This window comes from Oratosquilla oratoria, chromosome 37, assembly GCF_046742065.1.
Source record: "Oratosquilla oratoria isolate Oo_2021 chromosome 37, ASM4674206v1, whole genome shotgun sequence".
NCBI classification, from domain to species: Eukaryota; Metazoa; Arthropoda; class Malacostraca; order Stomatopoda; family Squillidae; genus Oratosquilla; species Oratosquilla oratoria.
The window spans coordinates 30289528-30310606 of record NC_134813.1 but is presented as its reverse complement, the minus strand read 5'-3'; the positions used below and the strand labels follow the sequence as shown (position 1 = coordinate 30310606).

At 39.2% G+C, this 21079-nt stretch overlaps 1 protein-coding gene across 3 annotated transcripts; it reads left to right on the top strand.

Moving 5' to 3' along the window:
• Positions 1–1756: 1756 nt before the first annotated feature.
• On the top strand, positions 1757–21079 carry LOC143019619 (ubiquitin-conjugating enzyme E2 J2-like). 3 transcript variants are annotated; one of them, XM_076175422.1, is made up of 6 exons: positions 1757–1900; positions 2139–2425; positions 4992–5108; positions 5558–5792; positions 13728–13856; positions 15103–21079. In XM_076175422.1, exons 3-6 carry the CDS (start codon positions 4993–4995, stop codon positions 15331–15333), a joined length of 711 nt encoding a protein of 236 aa, XP_076031537.1. In that variant the 5' UTR covers positions 1757–1900; positions 2139–2425; position 4992; the 3' UTR covers positions 15334–21079. The 3 variants fall into 3 exon arrangements, with proteins under 3 accessions (XP_076031537.1, XP_076031536.1, XP_076031535.1); XM_076175421.1 differs by having other exon boundaries at positions 1795–1900; positions 2036–2425; XM_076175420.1 differs by having other exon boundaries at positions 1795–2425.

Below are 21079 nucleotides of genomic sequence, written 5' to 3'. Positions count from 1 at the left end.
ATGGGTAAAATATTTAGAAAAAAAAACGTGCCAAATCCAAGGCAATTTGGATTCAGACAAGGACGATCATGCGTCACCATTTTAATATGTTTCTATTCAAGGCTAATAGATATAATACAGGAAAGAGATGGATGGGCTGATTGTGCATTTCTAGACCTAAAAAAAAGCTTTTGACAAAGTACCACATAAGAAGTTGCTTAAGAAATTAGAAACTGAAGGAGGAATACAGAGCAAACTGCTTAAATGGATGGAAGATTTTTTGCAAGAAAGAAAAATGAGAGTGTAGTGGTTTGGTTCGAACAAGCCAGGAAAAATGAAATTCACTTTGGTCTCTTATTCTAATCTCTTTGGTAAAACAACCACAAGTAATAGCCACTGCTTAGTGGATCTGATCAGTCGTAGCTGGACGGTGAGCCTAACATCAGAGGCGGTGGCGGCTGATGACGGCGAGGCTCGATGGGACTGCTACAAGACTGGACGAGATGTTGTTGCTGCTGCCGTGGCTACTACTATTCTGCTCTGACTGGCCGCCGCTGCCCTATCTAAGGGTCGCTCGCGGCTCAGCGTAGTTGGCAAGAGAGGTCGCTAGCCGCTCGAGAACCATTTGCTGGCTCCTGATTGGCTAGCTCATATTCACCTCTTGCCAACTATGGGAAGTGTGTGACCGCCTGTGGCTGCGTCACTACAAGAGTAGTGATAAGAGACAAATGTGGTAAGTGCCAAACACGCAGTATTTTTGGTAGGAATTTATTGCGTAGGTCTACACACAAGTATGGCAGGAAGTGATCTGTCACAAGCGAATGCTTGGGGCAGATCACTTCCTGCGTGTTTGGCATTTACCACAGTGGTGACCCCGGAGTGACAGTGCCCAAGTGACCCGAACACCCAGCCTTCTGACACTCTAATTGGGATAAAGTAATAAGTGGTGTTCCACAAAGAACAGTTCTGGCCCCAATAGTGTTTGCTATACATACTAATGATATGGATGAAGAAATTGAAAGTTATATGAGCTTCTTTGCAGATGATGCAAAACTGTTAAAATGTGAACAAGGAAGAAGATTGTGAGTCACTACAGAGTGATCTCAATAAAGTATGGGAACGGAGTAGGAAGTAGGAGATGGAGTTCAATACTAAGAAGTGTAGTATAATGGAATTTGGAAAAAGCCTACGTATAGAGAACGGATGAGGGTATGGAGGCAGATGGAGGGAGAGGGACATGGCAAGGATGAAGTATATGAGCTGTTCATTTTCTGAGATTGTATGTACTTTGAGAATGTCCTGGTAAGGACGAAATGCCCGTGAATAAAACTCCAACTGTTCTCTGTGTTTAGCTCACCACCCTTCCACACACGCGCGCGAACTCTGAGCTCTCATCCCGAAGGTCAATAACTGTCGATCACAAGTCCAACACGTGATCCAAGACCATGGTGAATCACACACACACACACGGTTCCTCACCAATTACTCTCTCCGTTCCTCTCTGAATCTTCTCAATTAACACCCTCCCATGATTTCCATCTACAACCAACAAACGGATCCCTCAAAATCTAAAGGTCAAAATGATGAAAGCAATTTTTTATGGATAGTGTGATTCTGAGAAGTCAGGAAACTAGATAATTATACTCCTAGATAACGAACACTTGTAAGAAATTTTCACAAACATCCAAGAAAAGAAAAGAAAAATATAAATTTGTCCCTGTTTCTATTACTGTTCCTCACTATCGAATTCATGAATGAATTCGAGTTCGACTTAGAATCAACCCCGAAGTATTGCATACGTAAACATCGAGATAAGTGACAAACAGCTTCCGCATGAAAGCGCTGCTGCTGTCACTGTTTCTCCAGTGCAGCTGTTCGCCACTAACATCTCGCAGTACTCGTATTCACCAGATAGTCTATGGTTCGTGATTAACAAATAACGGTGCCTAGTGTTCTAATATAACACGTATTTTATATTTATGTGCACGGATTTAGACCATCCACCTGGATGTTGAAAATATAATTGTTCTTTAAAAGTTATACAATTTCATTTTAGCAAGCCCAGAACAATTATCATTGTACACACTTGTAATTATAGAAGATAGATGTGTGGAATAATACTCTGAAAGAAGATACAACGTTTTCGTGTGTTTTATCAGCCATAACGAGCCAAAGCTCTTCATCGCCCGCCCTAAAGAATTCGAGGGAAGTGAAGAGGTGTTCAATGGATATTTTTTAGAGGAACCTGGGCAATTATCTGAAAACTACCTGATGAATCGGCAGTAGCAGGATACTGTACCAGCTGCTGGACAGCTATTAATTCAATACCAGGCCAGATGAGTCATATGACAGGAGTTATCGGAGGTGGATCACCACGACTGTGAGGCACGAGCCTCTAACTTCGATCAAGTTCTAAGTACCACCCATCTTTGGGCCCAAGTTATAGGTAAGTTGGAAGAAGACCCAAAAATAGGTGTAAGTTGTTATAGTATTTTCAATCTGCAGCTTGAAGTTGTAACAAAATGCTTTATAACCTAGCTTGAATCAAATAGCTTGCTTGATACTTGGATATAGCAAGTAAATGAAACCAAATAAATATGACAAATACTTAGAGCTATAGTGTTCCACCATCATATCCAATACCAGTATCTTTGTACTGCAAGTCCTACTGGTTTCTAGAATTCTGTGTATCCTAACACTGGGATCTCATTTGGTACAATCCTTAGGTTAGGAAGTTCTCCAGCCAGATCTTTAATTCCTCAAACCTCATCAACTGTGCAACAATTGTAGTTCGACTTCACTTTGAAGTGAGAAATACTTTAGTATATACTCACCACTACTGCAGTAAAGTCTTCTTTATAAGTTAGAATTGTTAGTAGAGAGAGAAACACTGGGTAAATTTTTATCAAGCACTAATAGGCTTCAACTGACATGTTATGTAAGATTTCATAGTTAATATTTGATAAGGTGTTTGGTTCTAATAATCACGTTGCTATATGTTTAAAGTATTTTCTTTCATTATTGATATCATGTAGGACAAAGTCAAAGTGAAAGAATAAAAGTAAAAGAAATTAAAGAGGGATTCAAAGAATATTGTGGGAGGATAAGATGAAGATCTTGTCACCAAACAATGGATTTAGATTAGTCTGCTATTTTCACTTCATAGCCATGATAGGGCAAATCTCCAGAGGTGCATACCCAAGTGATATATCAATAGAAATTTATTAAATTATAATACATCTATATACGAGGCAAAACAGAGGATACAGTGGCAGTTCCTGTAACTGAGGCTGATAGGCCAAAATCACCGTAAGGGTTGAATATAAATTTTATTGGCAGAAATAAATAACAAAAATAGTTGCCAAAAGCAATACACTAATGACAAATTGGACGTCAGCGAGCTTCAAGACGCCATGTTTGTTTTAGTTTGTTGTGGAAGATGAACTAATGGAAGTCTAATAAATTGGTCTATCAAACCCAGCCTAATCAAACCTAACCTAACCTCCTATGGGGTATTCATTCATCATTTGTAGAGGTCATCAGACTAGACTAGACAAATTTTTTAGACTTCTGTTACTTCATCTTTCACAATAAAAAAAAAAACAGACATGGCATCTCAAAGGTCACCAACATCCAAGTTGTCGCTAGTATATTGCTTTTACCAAGGTTTTTTGTCTTTGATTTTTGCCAATAAAAACAAATATTACATTGATGTATTTTAATTTATCTATTTTTTTTATTGGTACATTGCTTAAATATGCACTTCTGGAGTAATACCCATGATGACCTTTCACTACTTCTCAGAGTAGCTATTAGACTCCTTCTCCTTCTTCTCCTTCTTCTCCTTCTCCTCCTCCTCCTCCTCCTCCTCCTCCTCCTTCTTCTCCTCCTCCTCCTCCTCCTTCTCCTCCTCCTCCTCCTCCTCCTCCTCCTCCTCCTCCTCCTCTCCATTTCTTGAATTGTCTGGGTGGATTAAAAAAATGCCAGGACCCTATCACTTGGTGTTTTTTTTTTTTTTTTCTTCTTCTTCTTTGTGTTCTTCGCATCTTCTTCTAAAATATGCATGCAAAGATTTTTTTCCATTAATAGTCACTGAAGATCCTTTTTCCAAGTCATAGTGAATAATAGGTAAGTTAAGATTGATAATGAAATATTCTACTTGGAATATTGTATTTTTAGAAATATGAGTTTGTTTATATTTATAATTTTATAGATGTAAAGTACTTTTGGAAATTTTCAAGGAAGGAATAGGTCTGGTACAGTGGCAGGCAGAGTAGGACGGGGGCTGAAGGGTTGGTAGCCCTGGCTATCCAAATGGGGAGGGGCATTCAATCACATAATTTCAGGAAAAGAACTAAATGAAATTGGTTAATTTGTATTTAATTTTGATAAAGTGTTTATGTTTCATCACTGTTTGCATATTCAAAATATCTTCCTTTCTCTTAATATTCTCAGAATTTGTATTTAACTTGAATAAAGTGTTTATTTTATGTTTCATCTCTGTTTGCATGTTCAAAATCTCTTCCTTTCTCATATTATTCTCAGTAGTAGGCCTTATACTTGAATCTTTGGGGCATACAGTGAAGGAATTGGCCCCAGGCATCACCGGACCTTTGCACATCACTGGTGTGGTGGGGGCTAGGGATTACCCTTGATGCACAAAGTGCTAAGATGGGAATAGCGATGGATGAGTTTTGGATAGGAGTGAGGTGGGAGGGTGTATGCATTGACTCAGCCAGTCCCAATATGAGAGGGTAAAGGCCTGGTATATATGTAAGTGTGTATATATAAAGTCTGACCCAGGGCAGTGGGTGAGAAGCAAGGATGACCTGTCATCCAGAAGGAGCCGAGATAAGAGGGAGGGAGGGAGGTGGGTGGGAGTGGAGTATATGGGGATGCAATGGGTGGGAGTGGATTTTATGCCTTCTTTTTTTCTACCTCCCTTGTAATGTTGCAAAAGCCTTTGGTATATGTATAGGTTTCATAATTGTTTCTTGGTTTCGCTTTTTCAGGATGGCAAAACATTCAGGGTCGGCATCTGCACGATTAAGAGCAGACTATATGAGACTAAAGCGTGATCCTGTACCATATGTCACAGCAGAACCACTCACTTCAAATATATTAGAATGGTAAATATGAATTTACTGTTCTTGAATATTCTTTTCTTTGTATTACATATATAGTGGAACCTTGGATAATGAACTTAGTCCATTCTGACTCCATTCTTAAACCAAAACATTCACTAACTGAAATAATTATGGCAAGCACACCAAAGTGCTACTGAGCTGTTGGGATTGTATATTTACCTAATTGTTTTCACTTAATTGTAGCATACAAGAAAGGAGCAATGCTCACTGGGTTTTGTCTCCTATTCTCCTGTGTATATAGGTGTATGGGCATGTTCATACCTCAAAGTGTCATTTGTTGACATACACAAACAATTTTCACAAGACTTTGTGAACCGATTTCTTCATTGAATGGAGTAATTGTTGTCTGAGGTTCAAATATATTTGTTATGAATTTGTAAGTGATTATCAAATCTTATGGAAATTTTACAAATAGAATTAATTTACTTCAGGCACTATGTTGTGGAAGGTCCAGAACAGAGTCCATACGAAGGTGGATATTACCATGGCAAGTTGGTTTTCCCAATGGAATACCCATTCCGACCTCCAAGCATCTATATGCTCACGCCTTCAGGACGCTTTAAGACCAACACTCGACTTTGCCTTTCCATATCTGATTTTCATCCTGACACATGGAACCCTGCATGGTCTGTTGCGACCATCCTCACAGGACTTTTGTCCTTCATGGTAAGATGTAGTCCATTAATAATCTGGATTAGACTGAGGCTTTGTTCTTATTATCTATATATACCGAGGGCTTCCTCCTATGAATTCCTTGTATATGTGGTGGGTGTGAGCGAAGAGTGATTGTGTCTTGATGATGCTGTGATGCATGGAAAGGAGTGGGTGGGGGGATGAGGTGAAGGAGTATATGTGAATTATATTTTGACGCAGCCCGAAGGGATTTCTCTCCATCTTCTCTTTTTCTGCATGAGGGGAGGGAGTGAGGGGTCGCTGATTAAATGAAGTGGCCTTGCTGTGGATGTTCTGTCTTGATGCATTGTTTCTGACCCAGAATACTGTAATCATGTCACCAGTTTCTCTTTGAGCCTTCAATGCTGGCAGAGCCATACTTTTAGTTTCTTCCTATAGGGTTTATCTGTCAGGCTGGGAGCCAGCTTAATTACTGCCCTTTTTATTCTCAGTCTCATATCCTTTACTTTATATGGGGAGCACACCACTGATACGCATTCTAATTATTGCGGATTAGGGTTTTTATGAGTTTTTTCATCTCGTCAACCATATAGTAAAAAATCCTCTTTAATATTCTGCAGCAGTCCATATATTTCTACTGATATATCAGTCAAGTGATAGGTATTCTGGCCATGTGTAATAGAAGAGTGGTGGTTCCTTCTAAAGGCTGCAGTCAGAGAAGCAGCCTTGGAAAACTTTGGTAAATCACAGCAAAGATCACCTGACTGGTTTGTTGAAAACAAAGATAAATTTATAACCCTTATTGCTGCTAAGAATAGAGCTTATGAAGCTATGCTGCATGGCGAAGTAACAAAAAAGGGCCAAGATTGATCTCTGTGAGGCACATGCACAGCTTCAGTGTCAGCTGTGTGTACTCAAAAACCAATGGTGGTCGAATAGATCTCAGAAAACTCAATAGACCGCAGATATAAAAAATTTGAAGCTGTTCTACGTGAAGTGTATGGTCCACAGTTGAGCTTGGTTGCCTGTGGTCTGGACAACAATGGTAGGACCCTACTTACCAATGTAGATGACATAACAGATATGTAGAAATGTCACTATTCACAGCTGTTGAATCGCAACCCCACTTCAAGCCCTGAAGCTCTGCAGGACCTGGAGTAGAAGTCTTCTAATCACTCTGTTGCACACCTTCCTACATCAAATGAAGTAAAAACTGCTGTAAAGAGTCTGAGAGATGGAAAGGCTCCTGGAATTGACAGTGTTGCCAAGCTACTCAAACATGTGGAGACTGCCAAGTTGAAGAACTTTCAAACCTGTTTGTTCTGTGATAGGAGAGTGGTAACCTGCCTCAACAATTCCTAGATGTAAAAAATGCATCTATTTATAAGTGAAAAGGTAACAAATATGATTGTGGCAGCTACCACGGTATTGATCTCTTGGTGGGGGCTGGTAAAGCTCTTGTAAAACTTGTATCTCCCATTTGGAGTATCTTTTAGAGTAGGGATTATCAACCTGGGGTTTAAGAACATAAGAATAAAGGAGACTGCAAGAGACCATAAGGCCTACACTAGGCAGCTCCGGTTTGTGGGATGGTTTACAGGGGTGCTGAGATGACTAGCAAAAGTAACAAGTTTCACTACAGCATGTGTAGAAAAGGTAAAAGGTGCAGTAAGAGGAAGATGGGTTGAGTATTTTTGGGAATTGCTAGATATGAAGGAGGATAAGGAGAGAAAGGTAGTTGCAGTGGAAGTGCTAAGAAAATGACAATGATGAATTAGGAAAATGGAGGAGAAATAAGGTAAGATGAAGTGAATGCCGTTATTTAAATTATGATGATAGGTAAGGCTTCTGGGTTGGATAGGTGCCATGCAGTGTCTATGAAAGGGAGGTACAGTGATGGGGGACTGGCTGGTTAAGTTGTTTAATGTTTGTCTAAAAGAGGGTAGAGTACCAGAGGACTGGACAAGTGTAATTGGGAAGGTTTGTGGGAGGGTTTTGATTGAGAGGATTAGGAGAGGAACAGAGGGAGTAATTGATGAGGAACAGTGTGGATTTAGGAAAGGTAGGGATTGCATGGATGAAATTTTTGTGATAAGGCAGATATGTGAGAAAGCTTTAGGAAAAGGTAAGAATTTTTTTGGGGGGCCTTTTATGTATTTGGAAAACATTTATGACAGGGTAGACAGGAAAGCACTGTGGGAGGTATTGCAGATATATGGGATAGGAGGAAAGCTGTTAAGAGCAGTCAAGAGTTTTTACGAAAGTAGTGGAGCTTGTGTTAGAATTAAAAATGGAAAGAGTTAGTGGTTTGATGTAAAGGTGGGACTTTGCCAGGGATATGTTATGTCACTTTGGCTATCCAAATTTATACATGGATGGAGTGGTGCAAGAGGTAAACACAAGGTAAAGGACCAGGGATTGGAGATGGTTAAAAAAAAATGGAGAAAAATGGGAGATAAGACAGTTGTTCTTTGCTGACAACACTGCACTTGTAGTGGGATCAGAGGAGTGATTGAGGAAGGTGTGTGAAAGAAGGAAATTGAAGACCAATATCAACTCACTTTTGGAAAACTTCACAATGGTACTTGGAATAACCATGATCTAAAGCTTGAAACCAAATTGGCAATGTACCAAGTTGTTGTAGTCTCAACCCTTCTCTGTGCCCTGGAACCCTTCCCTGTGCCCAGTACTCTGCACAGGTGACACATAAAGCGGCTGAACTCTGTATGTGTGCTAAATGTTGAGGTTCTTGACTGGGCTAAGATGCCCAACATCAAAGCCTCAATAGCCACAGCCAACATGAGATGGGCTGGACATGTGGTCAGGATGGAGGATGGTCACATACTCAAAGCTGTGTGATGGCATGTGTTCTTTTGATGGCCTGAAGCTGTGCTTCAAAGATGTCCTCAAATGTAATTTAAAGGTCACTTCAATCCCAATTGATGACGGGAAGATTTGGCCAGTGACAGAAAGCACTGCAGAACCTTGCTCAAGATGAGCATGGAGCTAATTGAGCAGAATCAACAAGAAGCACACAGAATAACAAGGGAGAGGAGACACAACCCACCTATGCCAGGCTTCGTGGTCTCTATCCTCACTGTGGGAAGCAGTGTTGGGGGCGAGTTGGAATTGCTATATGTTTATGTACAAAACACTTGCTGACACACATATGCTCCAAAAAAAATCCATACGCTTTATCAACTTCTTTGTCGAAATTAACTTGAAGCCAGTATCATTCTTTTATCAACGCTCCCAAGTAATTTTCCTCTTTTGCTCTTGTAATAGATTAACTTCCCAAGGAATAGTTCAGAAAGGGTCTTTTAGAGCTATTACCATTCCAATACTTTGCATTTTTTGGCATTGAAATTTATTTTCCATTCTTGGCTCCATGATAATATTATGTTTAGATCTTTTTGTAACAGCCTAGAGTCCTCCTCATTTTTCACTCTTCTCATGATTTTTTCCTCATCTGCAAACATGTCATTAACATAGATAAAAAACGGGTGTTAACACTGAACCTTGTGGAACTCTGCTCATTACTGCTCTCCATTCCAACATCTTTTCCTTTACTACTTTCCTCATCCATTTGGGTAGTTTACTTTATAGTCCTCCAATATGCTTCAGTTTCTACATAAGGCAACTGTGACGTACTTCATCAAAAGCCTTCTTTAGACCAAGATATAGTCCACCCAGCCTTCAAATTGGGACAGTATATTGATCACTCTCAGGTGAAAGCTTAAAAGGTTTGATACATATAACCTTCCAGATCTAAAAGCAAACTGTATCAAAATATCTCATGAAGATATTTGACCCATCAATCTCACACACTCCTTCCACATAATATCACTGTTGTTGTTGTTGTCGTTCCCTAGACTGTCTGTCCGAGCAGTCCCGTCTCCCCAAGGAAGGCCACAGCCGAAACTGGGTTTTCCCACAAATCCTTTATAGAGTGTATGTTGTGTTGTTTGCGTGCATGATTGTGTATAATGCAGTCTTCCATTATGTGTTGTATGGTATGGGGTGAAGTGTTACATCCTGGGCAGCTGTTCACAACACGGTCGTCCAGCCTCTTCTGGTAGCTGGCCAATGATATCAGCCTATAGTTTAGTGGTGCCTCCTTACTTCCACCTTTGTGAATTGGTACCACATTCACTTTTTCCCAATCCTGTGGCTCTATTCCTTCTTTTAACCGTATAACAAGACTGTTGTGCTATACATTATTTAAGTATCCAGTTTAAGGTCCCATCAGATCCTATAGCTTTTCTCACACCCAACAATCCCAAAAGATTAAGTACTTCCCTCACTTCTACATTAATATTTTCAAAACCTAAACTTTTGCTGACCTTGCCTTTCTCTAAAGAAAATGCTCTTCTTTGTGAAAACAGATTGGAAACTTTCATTCATTATTTCTGCATGAGCTGAAACATCCTTAAAGACCTCACTGCCCACTACCTTGATTACTTCCATGTGTCTCAATTTACCATTGATGAACTTGTAAAACCATTTCAGTTTATCTTTATGTTTATCTTCTTTGCCTCTTTCAAAATTCCTTTCCTCCTCCATGTGGATTCTTGTACTGTGTAGTCATTTCTGGCTCGTATTTACCGTAAGCTTAATTTGTTTTGCTGCTTCTCTCTCCATTCTTGCGAAGCTACATCCCTTTTTTTCCACTCCTCACATCTTTTGTTGAACCAATTTTGTGTATTCTTCTTCCTTTCATTAATCTTTGGCCTATATTTGTTCACTCCCAGATTGTAAATGTAAAGAAAGATTTCACATATCCTCATAGTTGTTGTTGTTGTCGTTCCCTAGACTGTCTGTCCGAGCAGTCCCGTCTCCCCAAGGAATGCCACAGCCGAAACTGGGTTTTCCCACAAATCCTTTATAGAGTGTATGTTGTGTTGTTTGCATGCATGATTGTGTATAATGCAGTCTTCCTCTATGTGTTGTATGGTATGGGGTAAAGTGTTACATCCTGGGCAGCTGTTCACAATGCAGTCATCCTCATAGTTCTAGTGCAGCATTTCCCATCCTTTTCCGAACATAGCACCCCCTGTTATCATGTCTAAGCAGTCCAGCACCCCTATCTTGTTATTAGAAGGATAAAAGAAAGTGAAGTGTACTGCCTGATGACTTATTTTCTTGATTCCTTAGAACTGAAACAAATTGACAATATTGTTTGTAGAAGAATTAAGAACATCCTACAAAAATGAAATACCATGGAAAAAGTTAAATATGCACAACTGGGTAATTAATGATACATATATCAATGTGATTTTTGTATGCATCTCTTCCCAGCACCCCCTATTATTGATTTCAGCACCCCCAGGGGGTGCTACCCCAGGTTGGGAAACGGTGTTCTAGTGGTATTCATGAATTTCTTTCAGTCTGTTTTAAAGTATGTGTGTGTATATTATTATTATTGTAGTTATTATTGTTGCTTCCATTTCTTTTATACATACATACATATATATATATGTATATATATATATATATTATATATGTATATATATATTATATATGTATATATATATTATATATATACAGTGCTCGACAAAAGTTCGCGGCGCCTCAGCGAATCTAAACAAAAATGCACAAAAATGTAATTAATCATTATATTTATTGGATTTTTACTCACCTAATACTTGGTTGGGAGTCCTTTGCGCTTTAACACAGCCTCAAGATGATGTGGAAGTGAAGCAGCTAGGTTGTGGAGGGTTGTAGGCTCAAAATTATCCCAGATTTCCTGAATGGCTGCCTCGAGCTTGGGTATAGAGCTGACGTCTTTGCCTTGTAACCTCTTCTTTATAATGTGCCACAAATTTTCAATTGGGTTCAAATCAGGGCTATTACCTGGCCAGTCCTTTATAAAGTTCACTTCACAGTCGTTGAGCCAAGTAGTGATGGATTTAGCAGTGTGGCAGGGGGCACTGTCCTGCTGAAAAACTGTGGCACCTGTTTTTTCAAATGATTCAGGTAAATTTTCACACAGAAGCTCCAAGTACACGTTTTGGTTCACTTTTAAGTTCTTGGGTAACACTACTAATGACCCCAAGCCCTTGCCGCTGAAACAGCCCCACACCATTAAAGTATCAGGGAATTTGACAGTACCCTTGACGTACCGAGGGTCAAGCGGGTCACTTCCATGTCGCCGGTACACCTTTGCACCACGGTTACAGGTGACACTGAAGGTGGCCTCGTCAGACCACAAAACGTCAAGCCAGTCGTCCTCAGTCCAGTGAGAGTATTTCTTGGCAAATTCAATCCTTCTGGCTTTCTGCTTCTTGGTGACAAGTGGCTTAGCAACAGGCTGGTGACTCACGTACCCAAGCTCATGCACCCTTCGTGACACTGTCCTCACAGACACCTCACCAAACACCCCAGGGTTCTGTTCCTTCACTACCCTTGCTGTCTTACGAAGAGATGCCAGACAACACCACTCAGTTGCCACGTGGCTGTCATTGTGAGAGAGTGTCTGTGGTACATTTTTTTTGGTAGCTCCAATCCTGTGACCTTACCATTGCCTGTGACCTTACCATGGCCGATGCAGCTTATAGAAGCAAGCAGTTAATAGCCCAGATCATTGCTCTACGTGAATCAGGCAAGAAAACGAAGGAAATAAGTGAACAGTTAAGCTGTGCAAAGTCTACAGTGAGGAAGTGGTGTGCATGTGCAAGAGATTTGGCAGATGATATTTTGCCTGCTCAAAAAACCACGCTCAGGATGCCCTAGAAAGACTTCTACAAGGGCAGATACCATCATAAAACGAACTCTAGAGGCATCTCTTCGTAAGACAGCAAGGGTAGTGAAGGAACAGAACCCTGGGGTGTTTGGTGAGGTGTCTGTGAGGACAGTGTCACGAAGGGTGCATGAGCTTGGGTACATGAGTCACCAGCCTGTTGCTAAGCCACTTGTCACCAAGAAGCAGAAAGCCAGAAGGATTGAATTTGCCAAGAAATACTCTCACTGGACTGAGGACGACTGGCTTGACGTTTTGTGGTCTGACGAGGCCACCTTCAGTGTCACCTGTAACCGTGGTGCAAAGGTGTACCGGCGACATGGAAGTGACCCGCTTGACCCTCGGTACGTCAAGGGTACTGTCAAATTCCCTGATACTTTAATGGTGTGGGGCTGTTTCAGCGGCAAGGGCTTGGGGTCATTAGTAGTGTTACCCAAGAACTTAAAAGTGAACCAAAACGTGTACTTGGAGCTTCTGTGTGAACATTTACCTGAATCATTTGAAAAAAAAGGTGCCAAAGTTTTTCAGCAGGACGGTGCCCCCTGCCACACTGCTAAATCCATCACTACTTGGCTCAACGACTGTGAAGTGAACTTTATAAAGGACTGGCCAGGTAATAGCCCTGATTTGAACCCAATTGAAAATTTGTGGCACATTATAAAGAAGAGGTTACAAGGCAAAGACGTCAGCTCTATACCCAAGCTCGAGGCAGCCATTCAGGAAATCTGGGATAATTTTGAGCCTACAACCCTCCACAACCTAGCTGCTTCACTTCCACGTCGTCTTGAGGCTGTGTTAAAGCGCAAAGGACTCCCAACCAAGTATTAGGCGAGTAAAAATCCAATAAATATAATGATTAATTACATTTTTGTGCATTTTTGTTTAGATTCGCTGAGGCGCCACGAACTTTAGTCGAGCACTGTATATTTTTTTTTTTTTTTTTTTTTTTTTTTTTTTAATGAAGTGGCCTTGCTGTGGATGTGCTGTGTCTTGCAACACTGCCTCTGACCCAGGGCAGTGGACAAGATGTAGGGATAACCAGTCATCCAGAAGTTGCCAAGATAAGAGGGAGGGTGGAGGGGAGTGGAGTGTATTAGGGATGGAATGGGTGGGAATGGTTTTTATGCCTTTTTCTTTTTGGCTACCTCCCTTGTAAGGGGGAAAAAGCCTTTGGTATATGTATGTATATTATTTATCTATTTTTTGTTTATTTATTTTTCTTCCCACAGTTGGAGAAATCACCCACATTTGGTAGTATAGAGACAGGAGACTATGAGAAACAACAGTTGGCTCAACAGAGTTGGAACTTTAACCTAAAGGATAGAACCTTCTGTGATCTGTTTCCTGATATTGTTGAGGTTTGTCATTTTCTCTTAATTTGGTTGTGTTTATTATTTTATTGCAAGGGTAATGGGCCGTGGATTAGAGATGGTTAAAGAAAATGGAGAAAAATGGGAGATAAGCCAGTTGTTGTTTGCTGACAACACTGCTTGTAGCAGGATCAGAGGAGGAATGGAGTTTGGGAAGGTGTGCGAAATAAAGAATTTGAAGATAAATGTGGGTAAAATTAAGGTGATAAGATGTACAAATTAGAAGTGAGTATTAAGGGAGAGAGACTGGAGGAAGTGGGTAGCTTTAGATAATTTGGCAGCAGAGGAGTGGAGGTGGAGGTAGAATGTAGATTGAAACAAATAAAAGCCTTTGGAGATTAAAAAGTAATAAGAAATAGATGTTCGGGAATGGGTGCTAAGAGGAGATTGTGTGAAGGAATAATTGTGCCAACAGCACTGTATGATCAGAAAAATGGAACATAAGAGAGGAAGAGTTTAAATGTGTTTGAGATGAAATGCCTGAGAAGTATGGTAGGGGTTACTAGTCTGAATAGAGTAAGAAATAAGGTGAGGAGGAGAATGGGGATGGAAAGGGAGTTGGGAGATAGGTTTGATGAAAGAGTATTTGGATGGTTTGGACACATGGAAAGAATAAGTGAAGAATGATTAGTTAAAGAGGTGTGGAAGGCAGAGGTGGAAAGTGTGAACATGAGGGGGTTTCCAGGGATGAGATGAGATGGATGGGGTAAAAAGAGCATTGGGAAAAAGGGGAATGTATGTTGAGGAAGGAAAGGAGAAGACATTAGATAGGAGTGAGGAGAAAATGGTTGTGTATGGATGATGCTGTGATACATGGAAGGGAGTGGGTGGGGGATATGGGGATGAGGGAGTATGTTTGAAAGATATTTTGATGCAGTCCAAAGTGATTTCTCCCCATCTCTTTTTCTGCATGAGGGGACAGAGAAGGGGGGGGGGGAATTGCTGATTTAATGAAGCAGCCATGCTGTGGATGTGCTGTATCTTGCTACATTGCTTCTGACTCAGGTTTCTGGGCAAGATGCAGGGATGACCTGTCATCCAGGAGGAGCCAAGATAAGAGGGAGGGAGGGATGGTGAATGTGAGTGGAGTATGTGTGGATGAAAGGGTGGGAGTGGATTTTATGTCTTTGTTTTTGGCTATCTCCCATATACGGGGGGGAAAAAGCCATTGGTATGTGTATGTATGTAGAATAGTCATGGGACTATTGTTATTAATTCAACTTATCTCTTTCAGGAAATGAAGAGAAAACAAGCACAAAAAGAACAGGAATTAGCTGACCGCTTTAAAAATTGTGATTTACAAAGCAATGGTGATGCTTTAGGAAATGACGAAAGTCTTGCCAGAAACAAGCCTGACCCTGGACAATTGTCCGCACTTACTAACATTCTTGTAATTATTGGTTTTGCTGTTTTTGCATGGACTGTTAAGCATGTCTTAGCAAGCATAAGTGAAGGAGAAGCTTGAGAAAAACAAATGGGATATTAACAGTTTATAAGCCAATCACCCATAGACGCATGCTGGAAAGAAAAGAACATTTGATTTTGAAAAATCCAGTGATGACTGAAATTAGTTTTATGATGTAGATCTTTTTGATACTGAAAGTATATACTTCACTGAATGAAACATAGTATCTGGATTTTGTACTTCACAGACATTTTAAAGTTTGTGCTTCTGGTAGCAAAGAAAATGGAAAGTATCTAGGCACAGAATTTTTTCTTTTTCTTATATATATATATATTTTTTTTTTCAATAATAATATAAATAAGTGGATGGATGGGCTATACAGAGGGTGAACTGGTGCTTTGCTGCTCTGATGATGGCAACGTGCTACCCTCGTGGATCTTCAAAACATTCATGCCTATACTTCTCTAAGTCCCGATAGTTCCGCAATTCATTTGTCTTATCCTTTCTTCATCATTTTTGTTTTGTCTTGTATATGTTATATATATATATATATGTCCTTTTTTTCTACATAGATTTCATGTCAATCTTGCTTTTCATGGTTCTGCCAAATGTAGTATACTGGTACTAGTACATGTGTGTGTGTGCATTTGTTTAGCAAGACTTCAGAGATGATAGTGGAGTAACAAGTCATCTTTAGTAATTATGACATATTCTTCTTTTTACTCAATCATAGGTTACTTAGGTGTTACAGACTAAGCCAGTCGTTTATATATTGTTTGATGAAACCACCTCTATTGCACATGTAGAGTTGTACTCTGAATCCTAATAAGTATATTTTTTTCTGAGGAAGAGCAGATTTCTGTAGAATTTAAATAAAGTGGCAGAGAATAAAGTTAATGTTATTTATGAAGGTTATTGGTAAACTGTGAAAAAAGATTAGAATAATAATTTTATGTTCCACTTATTGACGTGGCCGAAAGTATGATGTTCATTGCCAGTACGGTAGAACTACAAGTACAGTAAGTCTTCGTTATACGGTACATATGCGTTCCTGAAAACCTTACCGCAAATTGAAATTACCGTATACTGAACCCATTATACCATGTAATAATAGAATATGGCAGACGTACCTTCTCCCTGCTCTTTCCTCTTCAAAACACGAGCAGATACTGTATCTGTGAATTTTTCTTACCGTAAATAGAATCGAGGGTAGTGATTACCAAATACCGTAACTGTGAATTTATCAGATAAAGAATTACCATATAAGGAGGACTTACTGTAGTGACAAACTGTTGAGGAATATCACATACCAAAATAGAACAAACAAAATTGCAATAATTAAAACTTCAGATATTGAGTAGACATGCAAAATATTTTGATTAACTTAAGTGATACTGGCAATGAACAAGTCTGAATGGTATGGTAATCCAATGAATTCAGTCTCTATGATTGTTGAGAAATATTAGGAGTCTAGTTATCTTATAAAGAAATTATGCCCCTGTAGGCAGGATGTAGATTTTTCTTTTTCTTTCAGATTTCAAGAATTTTTTTTATTATAATAGGAAAGTGTGATTACATCATGTATATGCACCTGGTTCTCATATCTTGATGATTCAGTGGAATATGTATTATCAGAAGTAAGTCTGAAATATATGTGTTTCGTAAGACCAAGTGTGACTTATGTAAAATGTATCTGAATGTTATACAGTACCAGAAAGTGAGCTATATTTTGTATATGTTGCTTCATCAGTAGATTACACATAAAATTATATTTTGTACTCAAACATTTATGTTTATTTTCCCACCAAATTGTAGTTTTCCGGTAATTTCACACTGCAGGTTTACTGTCGTTAACTTTCACTAAAAATTAGAATGAGGCCAGGTGTTAGAATATTAATGGCAATCAAATTGATTTTGAGTAGAGGATGTTTTATATATATATTATATGTGTGTATACATACACATACACCAGATTTTTTTTTTTTTTTTTTTTTTTCTCCCTCTATCTCTCTCCCCTCATATGCAGGTGGTCAAGTCAAAGCAAACACACACCTTACACTGCTGTCCTCCACTACACTGCTCATGTCAGAGGCAATGCAGTGAGACACAGCACCTCCACAGCAGGGCCTGATAGCTAGAACTAGTTTAGCCTCATTGTTTCATTACATGGCAACCCCATCTCCCTAATCCACATACAAAATCTAGAGAACAACCTTTCATATCACATCATTTACAACTAATCTCCGTTCATTCCCATCTTTTATCGTCCCCCTTCCTTGCTTGGCAGACATTCATCTTGCATCCATTCCTCCCTTCAACCTCATTCTTGGTCTTCCTCTCATGTTCATTCCATTTCCGCTTTCAACAATTCATTAGTCATTCCCCACTCATTCTTTCTGTGTATCCAAATCATCTCGGCATCCTTTGATCAACCCCATCTGTCAACTCTCTTTTCAAACCTGCTCTACATCACACCTCCACATATCTCACTCTGTCCATCCTAGTAACTTCCACCATACTCCTGAAACACTTTATCTCAAACATGTTTAGGTTCTTACTTTCTTCCTCCTTCAAATTCCAAGTCTCTGCCCCTTACTGCTGTGGGCACAATCACTCTTGCAGTCTTTTCTTTGCATTTACCCCAAGATACCTATTTCTCGTGACCCTTTTCTTTCCTCTCCCCCTAATCCCTTATTTGCTTCCCTTGGTCCATAGTTTATCTCCACCTTCACTCCATTTTCTGGTACATGTGACCCTATAAGGAGCTAAGATGGAAGGGGAGCAAATGGTGAAGAAATCTTTTCTTTGTGTGTGAATATATATATATGTATATATATATATATATATTATATATATATATATATATATATATATATATATGAATGCATATGTGTGTGTGTGTACAGTGATACACACACATGAATTTAAGAGCAAACTAGACATTGCAAGATACAAAGATGGGACGCCATGAGCATAGTTCCCCTTCCCATAAGATACAACTAGGTAATTACAAACCAAAGACCTTTTCCCCATGTAGAGTGGGTGGCCATATCACAGCACATACCCACATCATACACAAATAAAACCTTTTCAGCCATCTCTTATCACATTGCTTAAATTAAAAGCAATACAGCAAGGCACAACTCCTCCACAGCATGGTCTGACAGCATGAAGTGGATGAATCTCACTGCTTCACCATATGGTTACCCTCCTCTTCAGTTCAGCAGTAGATTATGAAGATGAGATGAGCATCCCTTCAGGTTGTATCATCCCCTCATTCATATAATTGATGTATCTCCATTCACTCCTATGTTTTGCACATGCATTCGGTGCCCCATCAATTCTATTTCATTCTCAATCCCTCTCTGGAGCTTGCTATTCATTTCCACTTTCCACACTCACTTTAATATCCTTTACTCGTTCATTCTATGTGCCCAAGCTACCTCGGCATTCTATTCAACCCTGTCTGACAGTTTTCTTCCCAATTCCCTTCTCTGTATTGTTTACATACATTTATCAATATCCATTCTTGTAATATCTATCTTGGCTTCTTCATCTCAAAAACATTTTCTTTTCTACTTTGTCTTCCTTGTATTCCAATTCCCTGCATTATACAGCACCATGGATATAATCACTCCTTCATTCAATGTTCTCGATGTATTCATCCCCAAGCACCTACTTTTCATAACACTTCATTCCACCCATATATTTACTCGCTTCCTGTACTACCCAAGTGACCACCACATGTGACCTCAGATACAGTACTTGAAACTCTCCATTCCATCAAGTCTCACCCTTCACACATTCAACCTACTACCATCATTATTCCATGCACATCTCATCACTTTATTTTTGTTTATATTGACAAGAAACTATCACATACCCTTCCAAGCTCACTAACCAAATTTTTGTTTTTCCTCAGAATTGCAATGTCAGCTGCAAATAACTGATAGTTCATTTCTCGTGTCCTGTTTTCCTCCACCAATTCTAAATCTCTACCTTCCACTTGTGTTTACCTCTCTTACCATCCCATCTATATACACATTGAACAACATTGCTGATATCACGCAACCCTGATGCAGCCTCTCTTTCACCTCAAACATAAGCAAACATCACATCTGTTATGACATACTTTATGAACACAGCACTTTAAAGCCTAATAGGTATATACATACATTACAAAGGATTACAAAGGCGGAGCATGCCGACAGAACATAACATAACAACATAAGAATGAAGGAGACTGCAAGAGACCATAAGGCCTACAATAGGCAGCTCCATATCCATAAAGTTGTCTAATCGTATCTTAAAACAACTGATAGTTTCAGCGCTTATTACTTGGTTACGAAGTCTATATCTTTTGGTCCATATCTAGGTTATATACATACATATGTATATATATACACCAAAGGCTTTTTTCCCCCTTATAAGGGAGGTAACCAAAAAACAAAAGCATAAAAACCACTCCCACCCATTCCATCCCTATCATACTCCGCTCTCCTCTACCCTCTTCCCTCCCTCTTATCTTGGCCTAAGATGTACTTGGTTTTATGTTGGCTATTGTGGAGGAAGTGATATGCCATTCCAATTTTTTGTTAATAAGAAAATAAATGGAAACGAGATGAAGCACAGAATATATGTTAAAGACAGGAAGCCCCAAGTGTAATTATAACATTCAAGCTTGCTTTCCAGATCATTTGAACTTTGTGTTGTACCTTTCCTTACCTCATGCATCTCTGTCGCACATTATCATCATCTCTCCACTAATCCCCATCAATATACTGGAGTTCTTCACTACTTTTAGTATGACTAATACCAAATTATTTTATTTAGCTAAGTGGTGGACCCTGTACTGAAGGGTAATGTTTATCAACACCCTTGAAGTAAAGATCATCTGTCATTTGTCAGAACAAAATGTATAAAGTGGCACTATATCGAAAGTATTAATTTGTCATTGAATAGTAAGTACAGTTAGTTCATACATTTTGCTAAGGTGGTTATTGAGGAAGTTAATATATGTTACGGAAATTACACTTAATAAAGCACGTTTTTACATCCTAGATGAGGCACATTTGTTATTCAGCCTTGTCTAGGCCTGGAAAGTATGCCTTGTTAACTGTAACGTCAGTAACAGAAGAAGTTCTAAAACACAGCTAATATAAACTGCAAGGACTTGTTATATATGTAGATATCTTGCATGTCTGAGTGCAAGTTGTGTGTACCAAATTATATTTTGTACAGTACCTACTTTAATCTTGTTTATAAGGCAAAAGAAAGAAATAAAAATGGATAGCTCCTGTTGACCAAGTATTGCTTTGTTCATTTTTGGATGGCTTCTTCATTTAGTGTGAACAATTATGTGAGAGTTTATTATAATTGTGATAGGTATCCGTTACACAAGTGGCTTGTCACAACAGAAAGAAAATGTCGAGTGATGTTGACCTAGGTAATTCAGATATCATTATGTGTATAGCTCAGGTGAGAGTTTATCAACATCATTTAGTTAATCTTTATGTCCATTCCATGTGACTTGTTGAATACTATCTTCCTAATTGACAGCATTCAAGAAACAGACAGTGATGCTGACAGTTGTAGCTGAGACATGAATGACAAATGTTGGCTTGAGAACCATATGTGATATGTATAACAATGAAAGAAGTGTGAATTGTACATTATGTTTATACACTAAACTAGTCAAAAAGTGCATGATACACAATTATTTTCTTTGCAAAGTCTTCATCTCCATCATGATTAAAATGTTGCTATCATCTTTGATGTTAATGAATTAAACACTCAGCCATTTGAA